The 13658-nt window shown below is 42.3% G+C and overlaps 1 protein-coding gene across 2 annotated transcripts in view; it reads right to left on the bottom strand.

The window, feature by feature from the left end:
• The window catches only part of pip4k2aa (phosphatidylinositol-5-phosphate 4-kinase, type II, alpha a), a 291639-nt gene that overhangs the window by 62962 nt on the left and 215019 nt on the right, over window positions 1–13658 (bottom strand). For both annotated transcript variants that reach the window (XM_073054652.1, XM_073054651.1), the window contains exon 4: window positions 413–565. In XM_073054652.1, the coding sequence (XP_072910753.1) occupies window positions 413–565 (153 nt within the window). The remainder of the gene's footprint in view (window positions 1–412; window positions 566–13658) is intronic.

A 13658-nucleotide genomic window follows, 5' to 3' on the forward strand; every position in this document is an offset into this window, starting at 1 on the left:
TAACCATATCACTGAAAAGGCCAAAACATCCCAGTTCCATGCACTGACCCAGGTTCTAAGTTGATCTGCATTACCCATAATACTACTTCCATTAAAATAAAAATTAGAGCCCAGTCTCTGTCCCTCCTTCCTTTCAGACTTGCTTGTCATAACCTCTACCTTCCCATCAATCCCTCCAACTTTTGACTTGTTGCCCTGTTCCCACCCTATTAAACCATCCTGAGTAACACTAGGGATACTGGTACCCCTCTGGTTAAGGTGAAAGCTGTACCTTCTATACAGGTCCCACCTTAAATACAACACATTGCTATGCTTATTAAATTCTTAATAGAAGGATGAAGAGTGAAACACAAAGTGAACACGTTAATTTTCTTATTAAACAGAGATTAGCCCATACAAGTCCAACTGTTACCTGATGGTATTTTTTCAATATGTTATGCATCTCAGCCACATCTTCACTGGATATAGTTTTGACTACATATCTTCTGTCATAGGTGGTGTGAAAACGAGCTCCACTTCGACCCTGCGAGTCATTTGAGAAGGGAGCACTTCGTGTCACAGAATTCTGAAAGGAAAGGAAACAGCATGGTGACCATGTGGTTTAATAGTGAGTTGAATGACTGTTATTCCAGACTCTGTTGTGAGGTCCTGCTCTCAGTTGACTTAATGTGGTAAATAGCAAAAGTTTAGGAAAAAGCTATTCATCCTTGGATTAGCAATTATTAATTGAGAAAAACTTAGGGAGGAAATTCTAAATGTCATCCTGGCCTAGTTGGGGCCACTTTGACAAAGCCAGGAGCCTCGGGTTCAAGTTCCACACCAATACATTTGTGCTGGAGACTAAGCTAAAGAACTATTGAGTTAATAGAACCATATTTCATCTGATGAAATATTAAATTAAGGCTGCACCCATCTACTCTGGATGTTCTGGTCTATGTTAAAGATGCAGTGGTACTGTAATCCAGGATTTTGCTGGCCTTTGCTTTATCTATCAACACAACTGCAAACAGAAAACTGGGTGCAGTGCAGGATCTGTAACAAGATACTCCATTTACCTAACACAAAACAGTGTCACAGTAGCATTACATGTGCAGATATACAAATATTAGAAGAGAAGTTATAAATAATAAAAAATGTTATCTCAGACAGTCTAACAGGAGGGGGTCATCACCTCCCCGGCTATAGATTGACTCATTATAGAGCCTAATGGTCAAGGGTAAGAATGACATTGAATAGCACTCTTTGGAGTAGCACAGTTGTCTTAGTCCATTACTAAAAGTGCTCCTCTGTTTAACCAAGGTAGCCTGCAGAGGGTGAGAAACATTGTCCAGAATTGCCAGGATTTTCTGTAGGCTTTGTTGTTCTACCACAGTCCCCAGTGTGTCCAGTTTGACTCCTATAACAGAGCCAGCCTTTCCAATCAGTTTATCGAGCCTGTTGGCAACAGCTGTGTTGATGCCATTGCCCCAGCACACCACCGCATAGAGAAGACTGTACTAGCAGCAACAGACTGGTAAAATATGTGAAGGAGAGGCCTACATACTCCAAAGGACCTGACTCTCCTCTGGAAGTAAAGGTGACTCTGGCCCTTCTTGTACAAAGCCTTTGTGTTGGTGCTCCACTCCAGTCTGTCATCCAGGTATACCCATAGGTACTTATAGGTCCTCATCACATCCACGTCCTCACCATCAATGGTAACAGGGAGCAGTGCAGGATTAGTCTCCCAAAGTCCATCATCATCTCATTTGTCTTACTGATGTTGAGCTGCAGATGATTCAGCTTGCACCATCTGACAAAGTTCTCCACCAGGGCCCTGTATTCACCCTCCCGTCCTCCCTTTATACACCCAACTACTGCTGAGTCATCAGAGAATTCTGCAGATGACATGACTCAGTGTTGTATCTAAAATCGAAGGTATACAGGTAAAACAGGAAGGGAGCCAATACAGTTCCCTGTGGGACCTCAGTGCTGCTTATAGCCATGTCTGACACACAGCTCTGAAGCTGCACAAACTGTGGTCCATTATCCAGGATCCCATGGAAGTGCCAACATATATGGCATTTCTTCTTTTTTGCAACTAATATCTTGAAGTTAGTTAAAAGTCTGCATTTCAATCAATATTACTTAAAGCATTAGTCAAATTTTATTCGTTGTTAGGGTACCTCAATTAGTCTGCTCTGTACCTTCACTAAAATAATTGCCTGTGTATAAATTCATTTTGTAACTTTGATCTTGCCTTAGAAAAGATTACAAAGGATAATTTGCTGTCAATAATGTAGGGTTTCCATTAGTTATGTGCAAATTCTACAGGTCAGGGAGAAACAGGATAATAGAGATAAACTTGAAGATTCAAAACTACGTAACGGTTAATGTGAAGCAAGAGTTTAATTGTAGTACTGAGCAATCTCCAGACCAAAACGCAATGTAAATGTGAATGATCAAAACCCGAAACACCTTTACAAAACTCAGTTTAAAATAAAATCGAGGCTTGTTACAGCTCAGAGTAACTGGTGGAAAGGATGGTGTCAATTTGACTCAGTTGGCAGCAGTCCAGAGTTTGTGAATATTACTAAAAATAGGTGAACCTTCTATTGTGGTTTAGACTGGTGTATAAAATAACAGTAAACTGCAAGGCCAATACTTAACAAGACCACTTTGACAAGGAAGGCTTTCAGATGCATCTCAATTTGCACACCCAGAAATTGATTAATCTGCAACACACGCCACGGTGGTCAATTACAATAAAAGGAGCAATACACTGCTTCAAGTAGTAATTGTTTTGGATACAAAGTCCTGAGAACTGCAACAAGCCTAGATCATTTTCTTTTCAAATAAATGTTGTTACTATGAGAATAGGTCCATAGAGTATCACATGAGGAATATTTATGAAATGGAGATAACACAACATATTAAAATATTTTATCTCTTGGTGCATGAGTTAGGTAAAATTTTTGTAAGATTTCTCAAAATGCTAACCTACTTTGCTGTTCATCTCACTGTGCTTTCCTCTTCATGAACTTGGCATAAATGCAGTAGAGGAGTTATTAGTTTATAATGATTGCATGTTTATTTGTATTTTAGATCCTATCACAGCTGGATCCTTGACTTCTCCACCAACAAACCATAATCAGTGAGGAGCAGCAGCACTTGCAACGCGATTACTCTGAACGCTGGTGGCCCACAAGGCTGCATCCTCAGCCCCCCGTGTGGCCAGATACTGCTCTAACTCCAGATACCAGCAGAGTGGGCCACATCTCAAACAACAGTGAGCCGGAGTACAGAAGGGAGAATGTGAGTTTAGTAACATGGTACTTGTACTCTACTGCTTCCAGTGCACTGGCAGAGATGAAAGACTGTAGTGCCAGTGGTGTGGACCAAGAAGGTAAGATCAAGGGAAGTGGAAGAGTGCTTACAGGACTGCTTTCAGTCACTGGACTGGACAATATTCAGGGCGTCAGCTTCCAATCTGAATCAATACGCCACAGTTGTCACGGACTTCATCAAGAGCCGTGTGGTTTGAGCCTGTGTCTTCGAGAACATACCAGACATACCCAAATAAAAAGCCGTGGATGAACCAGGAGCTTTTTGGTCTGCTGAGAGCTATGTATGTGGCATTCGAGACTGGTGATCCAGAACTAGAGAAGAAGTACGGGTACGATCTACGGAAGGCTAATTTAAAAGCAAGAAAGCAGTTCCGATTGAGGTTAGAGACGGAATCGGATGCACATCAGCTCTGGCAGGGTTTATGGACCATTACTTCCTACAAAGCAAAACCTAACATCATAAGTGTCTGTGATGCTTCATTCCCAGATGAGATCAATGTCTTTTAAGGACGCTTTGAAAGGGAGAATAAAACTACATCTGTGTGAATCCCTGTTGACCCTGTGATCTTTGTCTTGTGAGTCAATGTTAGAATATCCTTCCAGAGGATGAACCTTCACAAGGCATCAGGCCCTGATGGTGTACCTGGTAGGGTTCTGAAAACCTGTGCCAACCAATTGGCGAGAGTGTTCAAGGGCATCTTCAATCTCTCACTGCTGCAGTCGGAGGTCCCCACCTGTTTCAAAATGGTGACTATTATACCAGTGCCCTAGAAGAGCAGGATGAGCTGCCTCAATGACTATCGCACTGTGGCACTCATATCTATTGTGACGAAGTACTTTGACAGGTTGGTCATGGCTAGAAGCAACTCCTGCCTCAGCAAGGACCTGGATCTGCTGCAATTTGCCTATTGCCACAAAGGTCTACAGCGAATGCAATCTCACTGGCTCTCTACCCAACCCTGGATCACCTGGACAATAGTAATAGCTATGTCAGGCTGCTGTAGCTCCTTCTGCAAATAGATCCTTGATTTCCTCACCAAGAGACCATAGTCTGTGTGGATCGGAAATAAAATCCCCTCCTCGCTGACAGTCAACACTAGTGCATTTCAAGGATGTGTGTTTAGGCCCACTGCTCTACTCTCTCTACAGCCATGACTGTAGCTGGCCACCGCTCAGACGCCTTCTATAAATTTGCTGATGACACAACTATTGTTGGCAGAATTTCAGATGGTGACGAGGATATGCACAGGAGTGAGATAGATCAGCTGGTTGAGTCGTGTCATTAACTTCAGCAAAGATGCTCCTGTCTTCATCAATGGTGCTAAGGTCGAGAGGATTAAGAGCAACCAGTTCCTACGTTAACATCACTATGAGCAGTACAAACAAGCTGGATGAACTCAGCAGGTCGGGCAGCATCACTATGAGCAGTTCTGGTCCAGCCACATAGATGCCATGGCCAAGAAAGCACACCAATGCCTCTACTTCCTTAGGAGGTTAAAGAAATTTGGCACGTCCCCATTGACTCTTACCAATTTTTAATCAACACACTATAGAAAGCACCCTATCCAGATGCATTACTGTACTGCAAGAAACTGTAGAGAGTCATGGACAGAGCCCAGCATGTCACAGACACCAGCCTCCCCTCCATGGAATTGGTTTACACCTCTTACTGCCTTGGTAAAGCAGTCAACATAATCCAAGATCCCGCCCACCTCAGAATTCTCTCTTCTTCCCTCAACAATTGGGCAGTAGATACAAAAGCTTGAAAGTGTATATCACCAGGTATAAGGGAAAGCTTCTATCCCAGTTAGAAGACTATTGAATGGTTCACTAGTACAATAGATGACTCTAAATCTCACAATCTACCTTGCATCTTATTGTCTACCTGCACTGCACTTTCTCTGTACTTGTTTGATGTTATTCAGCATTCTGTTCGTTTTACCTTGTACTACCTCAATGCGCTGTGTAATGACTTCATCTGCATGAAAAGTATGCAAGGCAAGCTTTTCACTATACCTGTGACAATAATAAACCAATTCTAATTCCAATATAGCTCAGCTCTGCTATTTGTTGCCCCAATACAACTTCAAAAAATAACTTGCAATCAAGGAAAATCAGTGATGCAGCTACATCCAGATAATTGAGAACTACTTTTGAATAGTTTTGTTCAAAGTCAGTCTCAGAAACTATTGCTTTATCACTCACCATAGGATCCAGGTGCACATGGCTAACAGCTGGCAACAGCATATCAAGATCAAATTAGTGCACTACATTTTTTAGCATACTGTACCTCCTTGGCTCTGGAAAGAATGCAAAGTAGAGTGAACAGTTTCTCTTTAGCACTGTAGGTTTGTTCCTTCCAGCTGAGGCTTGTTAGAACTGAATTGCAGCATTTTGACTGGTAGAAGTGCTGGGATAATGATAGCCTTGCTTCACCTCAGGCTGCACTGAAGGAAACTGTTCTGTGCATTATCCACCATACCACTGGAGAGACAGCACTCGCATTGCGGTTTGGAGAAGAGCTGTTCAGTATCTGGGAGGTGGTCAAGGAGCACTTCGGAAATGGCATTCTCTCTGGCAGGCCTGAGCTTGCACACACTTGGAGGCCAAGCTCCAAATCATCGTGAACTTATCCACTGAAGCATACCAGCTTACTCTCGTCATTCACAAACAGCAGTCCACTCCCAATCTCCAAGAGACTTCACAGCGGAGTAATGTTACCACTTTTAAAAAGTACTAATTTCAATAGTAACTCCACTACCAATCTGTCCCTCCTGTTCACCACTTCCTTGTGTCAATACAAGGTCCATGACAAGTTCCAAGAAAACATATCTCGGGTTCCACCTCACAGTAATTAAAAATTACCGTCACCTTCAATGTGAATTCAGTCAGCTGAGGAAAGGGCATCTTTAAGCAACATGATCTCAAACCCAGTACACAACTCATGGTCAAATGGGGCAGCAATGATCCAAAATGCCCTCACCATATGCATCTGATACATTTGTGACCTCAAGGTACTGGAGAGAAACCGCCAGCACTACCTTCACAACATCCTTGAAATACACAGAGCAAACCCAGATCAGCATCCTCTCCAAGGCCAACATCCCACATGCCCTTCATCGAGGCCCTAGTTACATTGTGGGCAGGCCATGCCATTCAGACACCAGGCACCAAATTGCAGAAACAATCTTCCTATTCCAAGTTCGTTCTTCCATGCCTCGTAAAAAGTGCCCCCTGCCCCATCTGTAGTAAAACCCATCAGTACATCTCAGAGCCCACGGAACTGGAGTCATTCACAACAACAGGGAACTGCCTCAGAAATAAGATGACTCAGCATACTGGCAGCATCAGGCACTTTTCCATTTTTGGAATTTACAAGGAAAGTTTACAAGGTTTATGACCAGAGTAGAACCACCAATACAGCTGCACTGAAGAGATTAATTCCTACAGGAAAATAGGGACTTCTAATCAGACTGGGGGGTTTTCTTGACTCTAAGAACTAAAGGTTGCTGATGCAAAATAAAATGATTTGCATATAACTCAAATACAAATTTGAATGCAGCTGTAAGCAAGAGAGGAGAACTTGCTGTTTCTTTTAAGACTGAGACAGCAGGAACAAGAATGTCAATAAATCTAGGAGGATCAAAACAAAATTCAGCAGCAATTAACTCTGGTAGATACAAAACCCTGCGCTGGAACGTTGCAGCTCAGACACTATTGTACCACTATATTCCAATAATTTTGGGGCGGCATTAGCAAGGGGACACCAGTGACAAATAAAGCTGGTGTACAACTCTTAAAGGCTATCTGTATTGTTGGTGAGGCAAGAGCTGACCGACATGAAGTGAAGGTGATCTGGAAACATTGAGAAATGGCAGAAGACGGGAGAGGGAAAATTCCAAAGTTCTCACTATTGTGGTGCTGCTGTCGAAGAGATGCAAATTAGGAGAATTGTTCTCATTTCCATCTAGGAGAAGGAAACAGAGAACGAAAAGCAGGAGGAAAAACAGACAAAAATAGAACAACTCACCAGGAAAACTGATGTAGGAAAGGCGTAGATGTTGTCTACAAGGCTTTGACAAAGACTCGCATGGGAGGCTGGTCAAGAAAGTTCAGTTGCTTGGCATTCAGGGTAAGGTAGTAAATTAGACACCGGCTTTGTGGAAGAAGCCAGAGTGTGGCAGTAGATGGTTGCCTCTCTGACTGGAACCCTATGACTAGTGGAGTGCCACAGGGACCAGTGCTGGGTCTGTTATTGCTTGTCATCTATACCAACGATCTAGATGACAATGCAGTGCTCAGGATTAGCAGATTCGTAGATGACACAAAGACTGGGGGCACAGTGGACAGAGAGGAAGGCTATAAAAGGTTTCTGTGTGATCCGGACCAGCTGGAAAAATGGGTTGAAAATGGCAAATGGAATTTAATGCAGACATGTGTGGGGTTTTGAGCAAACTCAGGGTAGGACCTGCACAGTGAACGGTAGTGCACTGAGGAGTGTGGTAAAACAGATGGATCTGGGAATACTGACCCATAATTCACATAAATATATGGATGGGAAGGGCATGGAGGGCCATCGTCCAGGTGTTGGTTGATGGGACTAGGCAGTAAACCAATTTGGCACATCTGGTTGGGCTAAAGAGCCTGTTTCTGTGCTATAGTGCTCTATGACTCTACGAGGCCAGCAGACACCATTTATCTCTTGGGGATTCCTAGAGTTATCTTTAAAAAATAAATTTCTTCCATAAAGTTGTTTATCACACTTAGGCAGAATGGGTTTAGACTGCCATGGACAAAATTCCAGGAGTAAGCCCTGAGGATTTGGATGCTATGCTTGAAACATGATCTCACACAGGTCATCTTCAAATATAGCACCTTGCCAACTGCACCACGATCCCCAGAAACTGTCAACACTCTCGTCACTCACCTACCAACAATGTCTAAATCAGGACTCAAGCAGATTGTATGTTACCACTCCCCTGCCCTTTACAGGACAAGGCACCAGGGGATAGTCAGAAAGGCACAGGACTTAACAGTTAGGAAAGAGCAATGAATATTATTGGATGCCATTGCTGAGGTTGTGGCAAGCAACAGGGCTGATAAAACTTGCATTCCACCTCTCTCTTTATCTATAGTGGATTAATAAACTGCAGTTGATTTTAATCCTGCGTTCCTGGCTTTACCCACCCTCTGAATTACATACCACGTGCAAGTCACGACCCCTTTTCACGTCAAAGGGAAAAGGGATCAGGGGTGACGGTGGGGTCCTCGTAAGGGTGACTAGAGGGCAATGTTGCACCTTAATGTTGTTATAGTTAAGAAATCTGCAGATTTTGACAGGACTGGCTGCAAAGAAAGGATGAAAGATATGGACACCAGAATATGGAGTGCAGAGGAAATTGGCCCTTACTTAGCTTAGGGCTTTATGTAAAGGTTGGAATCCACCCTTGCTGATATGGTGATCAGCTCTGTCCTTACAGTTTGAACACAACCATGATGGCCGACTCTGCAGCTTCCACTGCACCTTAATGTCTTTACGTTACAGTTGAAGCTAGAGTTTTCCTCACACAGAGTCACCCTGCTGCACTGCAAGGTTAGACTGCTGTTGCCATGGCACTAGATTACAGCAGGCACTTTGGGTCTGCCGGATGTCACAGCAGTCCAGAATAGATTGTTGGGACTGCTGATTGACCCTCAGAGCACCACACTACTAATCTCTCTTTGAAAAATCAGCACTCAATATTTCTGCAGTTCAGCTTGAAAAGTTGCATGAGCCTTAACTTAGTTTCCTAATATACTTAATGCCTGCACCTTGTGGAACAACTCCACGATTAGATTTTGTTGCTTTTCAGCCTGTTTCATGACAGAGGAAGACTTTGTATGAATTTTACACTGATGAAGAGCTGCATTTCAAGAAAATCTTCTCAGAGTCTCAGACAGTGCTATACATCTTTAAGATTTCCTTCAGACTTTTAGCACCCAGTATTACCAACCACCATCTGAAGGACATTTTATCTACTGTTAAAACTGGCTACCATTAACCATTCCAGAAATGCTCTGCTGTTTTGTTCCCGAAGGCCACAACTGAACTATGCTGATGTCAGTGGGATGTTTCATTGCTCTGACGCACATTAGAAATCCCCAAGAGTGAGGTAAAGTTATCATTAAAAAAACTTACTTTTTTGGCAGAACATCAATAATGATTTTTTTCCCTTAAAATTGTTTATTCTGAGTCTTGGCAGCTGTTTGTCATTAAACTTAAAAGAAAATACTTCTTAAAATCTTTGTCCTTTGCAGAATTCGGATACCAACAATTCCAATGACAAGTCTGCCTTGTGCTCAATGTTACTAATTCTTCAGGAAAAAAAATCTTCTCAATGAAACACTGAAAAGCTCTAAATGTTTCCAAATTACTTAACATCCATCTGTTCTAGCAGAAGGAAAGAATGTAAATGAACATCATACTTTAATTTGGCACACTAATCCTCATATTACATGACTCCTCATTCTCTGTTTGTGTTAGGTATCATTTGATTTCCTTATCTTAAATCTGTGCAACTATGTCACCTTATGCATATTCAACTCCACCCCAAACTGCTGCTTTTAAAACTGGAGAAAAATCATCAATTATTGATTTACAGGGCCAGCAGAAACAATATGTGACTTCACTACATCTAGATTGATTTTACAAATAAGACAAGACCTAACTAAATTTAAGCTACGGTATTTACAAGAGCTGCCAATTTTGGAGGCTGTAAGAACTTGTTCCAGAGCATGAAATACACACTGTTCAAAAAAAGTTCTCCTGAGGCTTCCTCATCCACACACATAAATGATGCGCTGATGATTAGTTTGCTTTACTCAACAAAATTATAATATTATTTCCCTCAGATTATTCATTTATGAAATAGCTTCACATATGTAAATAGAGAATACTGTAATTTTATTCTAATTAAATATTCATAACTTAATCAAAAACTTTCTTTAGTCCCAGCTAAGCACTAAAGTACCTTGTTCAACATCAATTTTGACCAAATTCCCTAGTTAGCATGAAGATTATGGATAATTTCCCAAAACACAATGTCTACCTCCACTATTCAATCTACAATTACATTTTCTGGTACATAATTAGTTAGACCAACTGTCCACCTGAAATTATAATTATAAAGCAAATTAAGTCATGGGAGTTCTATCATATACTAGTGTTTTGAATTTAAATTGAGAACAAGTGACCTTTAGCAATGTCGCAACTGAGTGAACAACTGGAAGACAAAATGCATTGAACATCATCATCCCTGTGCAGGGTTAGACTACGTGTGTTGCCTGGGACTGTACTCACAGGAGTTCAGAAGGATGTGAGGAGATATTATAGAAACATATAAAATTATGAAAGGAATAGATAAGATACAGGTAGGAAAATTGTTTCCACTGGTAGGTGAGACTAGAACTAGGGGACATAGCCTCAAGATTCAGTGGAGTATATTTAAGACGGAGATGAGGAGGAACTGCTTTTTTCAAAATGTGGCGAATCTGTGGAATTCTCTGTCCAATAAAGCAATGGAGGCTACTCAGTAAATATATTTAAGACAATGCTGCATAGATCTCTGCATAGTAGGGGAATTAAGGGCTATGGGGAAAAGGCTGGTAGGTGGAGATGAGTCCATGGTCAGATCAGCCATGATCTTATTGAATGGCAGAGCAGGCTCGATGGGCCAGATGGCCTTCTCCTGCACCTATTTCTTATGTTCTATGTAGGCTTCTTTACAGTTATAAACCTGGGAGTCATTGGGACACTATCACACAGGTTACTTTCAGGAGACAGTTCCAATTAACCAATGCTTTGCATGGCTTGCCCACAGGAGCACAGCATGACAGAGATAATTGTTAATTCTCTGTTCTGCAGCTGAAAACATAAACTTTTTCATTCCTACATGGTTTTCTCAATTGAAAGCAATGCAAATAATTTGTGCCATTGAAGACTCCAGACATAGAATACATGTAATTTTATGGAAAACATATGAATGACAATTTTGTTAAGCATAAATGCTGCCCTTTAATGCTAATCATATTGTCTCTCTCTATATTCTTTTTCATTAATAGAGTTAGAAAAATAATCTTGCTACCATGCATAACCTTGATAAGCAATGGATAATAAAATCTACATCACATTAGATTTATTAAACTGGTGCAGTAGCACAGTAAATCTGAAGGCACGAGACCCAATTTTCAATAATCATTTGAATTCTGAGTATGTCAAATACAAGACTCAATGCACCTATGCCATTAGCTTTGTGAAGCTTTAGGGACTATCTGTAACTTTAAAGCTAAATCCTGACCATTCTTATGGGCTTGACCTACAGAAACGTTCTCGAATTCTTCTAGCATTTCAATTAGAGTAAGGTCACAAGGGAAAAGCAAACCTTCACAATTAGAAACATCGAAAACCTACAGCACAATACAGGCCCTTTGGCCCGCAAAGCTGTGCCAAGCATGTCCTTACCTTAGAACTACCTAGGCTTACCTATAGCCCTAGATTTTTCTAAGCTCCATGTACCTATCCAGGAGTCTCTTAAAAGACCCTATCGTATCCGCCTCCACCATCGCTGCCGGCAGCCCATCTCACATACTCACCACTCTCTGCATAAAAGACTTACCCCTGACATCTCCTCTGTACCTACTTCCAAGCACCTTAAAACTATGCCCTCTCGTGCTAGCCATTTACTTTTCCTTAATTTTGAAGGAATCTTTTGAAGTTGAAATATATGCTTCAAAGGTTTTATTTAATAGATTAAGTGCTTCGGCTCTCAGAAAGAATCTGCAATGTATGTCATTTTCTCCCTTGGTATATTTTGTAAAGGTATGCTGATTCCTTCAAATATGCAGTACCGTGTTAAAATCTTGTGTACGTATACTGTAGAGCTAGAGTGCCCAAGATTTTTGCACGGTATTATATTTGTCAATGTAGAGCAGAGAGTGAGTTTGTAAATCTGACAGGAGCAAAGTATGTTGAGGATGGTGAGGGCAGAGCGCCACGGGAAGGGTATGGGACAGGTGGCAGAGAAGCAGTGCAAGGGTGGTGCAGATGCCGATACACCCAGTCTTGAGACACAGACAAGGTCATTTGATTCCAAATAATTGATTTATTGATCATTACAGAATGTCTCTCTAGTGCTTCCTGCTCCTTCCCCTCTCCCTTCCCCCCTTCCCGAACATTATTCCCCTCTCCCTGTCCCCTTCCCCCTCTTAGACCTCAATAGAGACCCACATCAGAATCAGTTTACTCATCACACACACATATGTTATGAAAGTTGTTTTATGCCTAAGACGTTTGCACAGTCCTACAGATTCAAAAACCAGTTGCTTAGCTCCAACGGGATCCCACCACCAAGCACACCTTTCTCTCCCCCCCCCACTTTCTGCTTTCCGCAGGGATCACTCCCTACGTGACTCCCTTGTCCATTCGTCCCCCCCATTCCTTCTTACCGATCTCCCTCCTGGCACTTATCCTTGTAAGCAGAACAAGTGCTACACCTGCCCTTACACTTCCTCCCGCACCACCATTCAGGACCCCAGTCCTTCCAGGTGAGGTGACACTTCACCTGTGAGTCGGCTGGTGTGGTATACTGCGTCCGGTGCTCCCGGTGTGGCCTTCTATATATTGGTGAGACCTGACGCAGACTGGGAGACCATTTCGCTGAACACCTACGCTCTGTCTGCCAGAGAAAGCAGGATCTCCCAGTGGCCACACATTTTAATTCCATGTCCCATTCCCATTCTGATATGTCTATCCATGGCCTCCTCTACTGCCAAGATGAAGCCACACTCAGGTTCAACACCTTAAATTCTGTCTAGGTTGCCTCCAACCTGACAGCATGAACATTGATTTCTCTAACTTCCGTTAATGGCCCCCCTCCCCTTCTTACCCCATCCTTTATTTATTTGTTTGTTTATTTATTTCCCTTTTTTCTCTCTCTGTCCCTCACACAATCACTCCTTGCCTGCTTTCCATCTCCCTCTGGCGTTTCCCTCCCCCTTTCTTTCTCCCGAGGCCTCCTATCTCATGATCCTCTCCCTCTTCAGCTGTGTATCCCTTTTGCCAATCAACTTTCCAGCTCTTAGCTTCATCCCTCCCCCTCCTGTCTTCTCCTATCATTTCAGATCTCCCCCTCCCACTTTCAAAACTCTTACTATCTCTTCTTTCAGTAGTCCTGATGAAGGGTCTCGGCCCGAAATGTCGACTGTACTTCTTCCTATAGATGCTACCTGGCCTGCTGTGTTCCACCAGCACTTTGCGTGTGTTGCTTAGTATCTTTTGCTATTTTTAACACCATCAGT

This window comes from Hemitrygon akajei, chromosome 8 (genome assembly GCF_048418815.1).
Source record: "Hemitrygon akajei chromosome 8, sHemAka1.3, whole genome shotgun sequence".
In the NCBI taxonomy this organism is placed as follows: Eukaryota; Metazoa; Chordata; class Chondrichthyes; order Myliobatiformes; family Dasyatidae; genus Hemitrygon; species Hemitrygon akajei.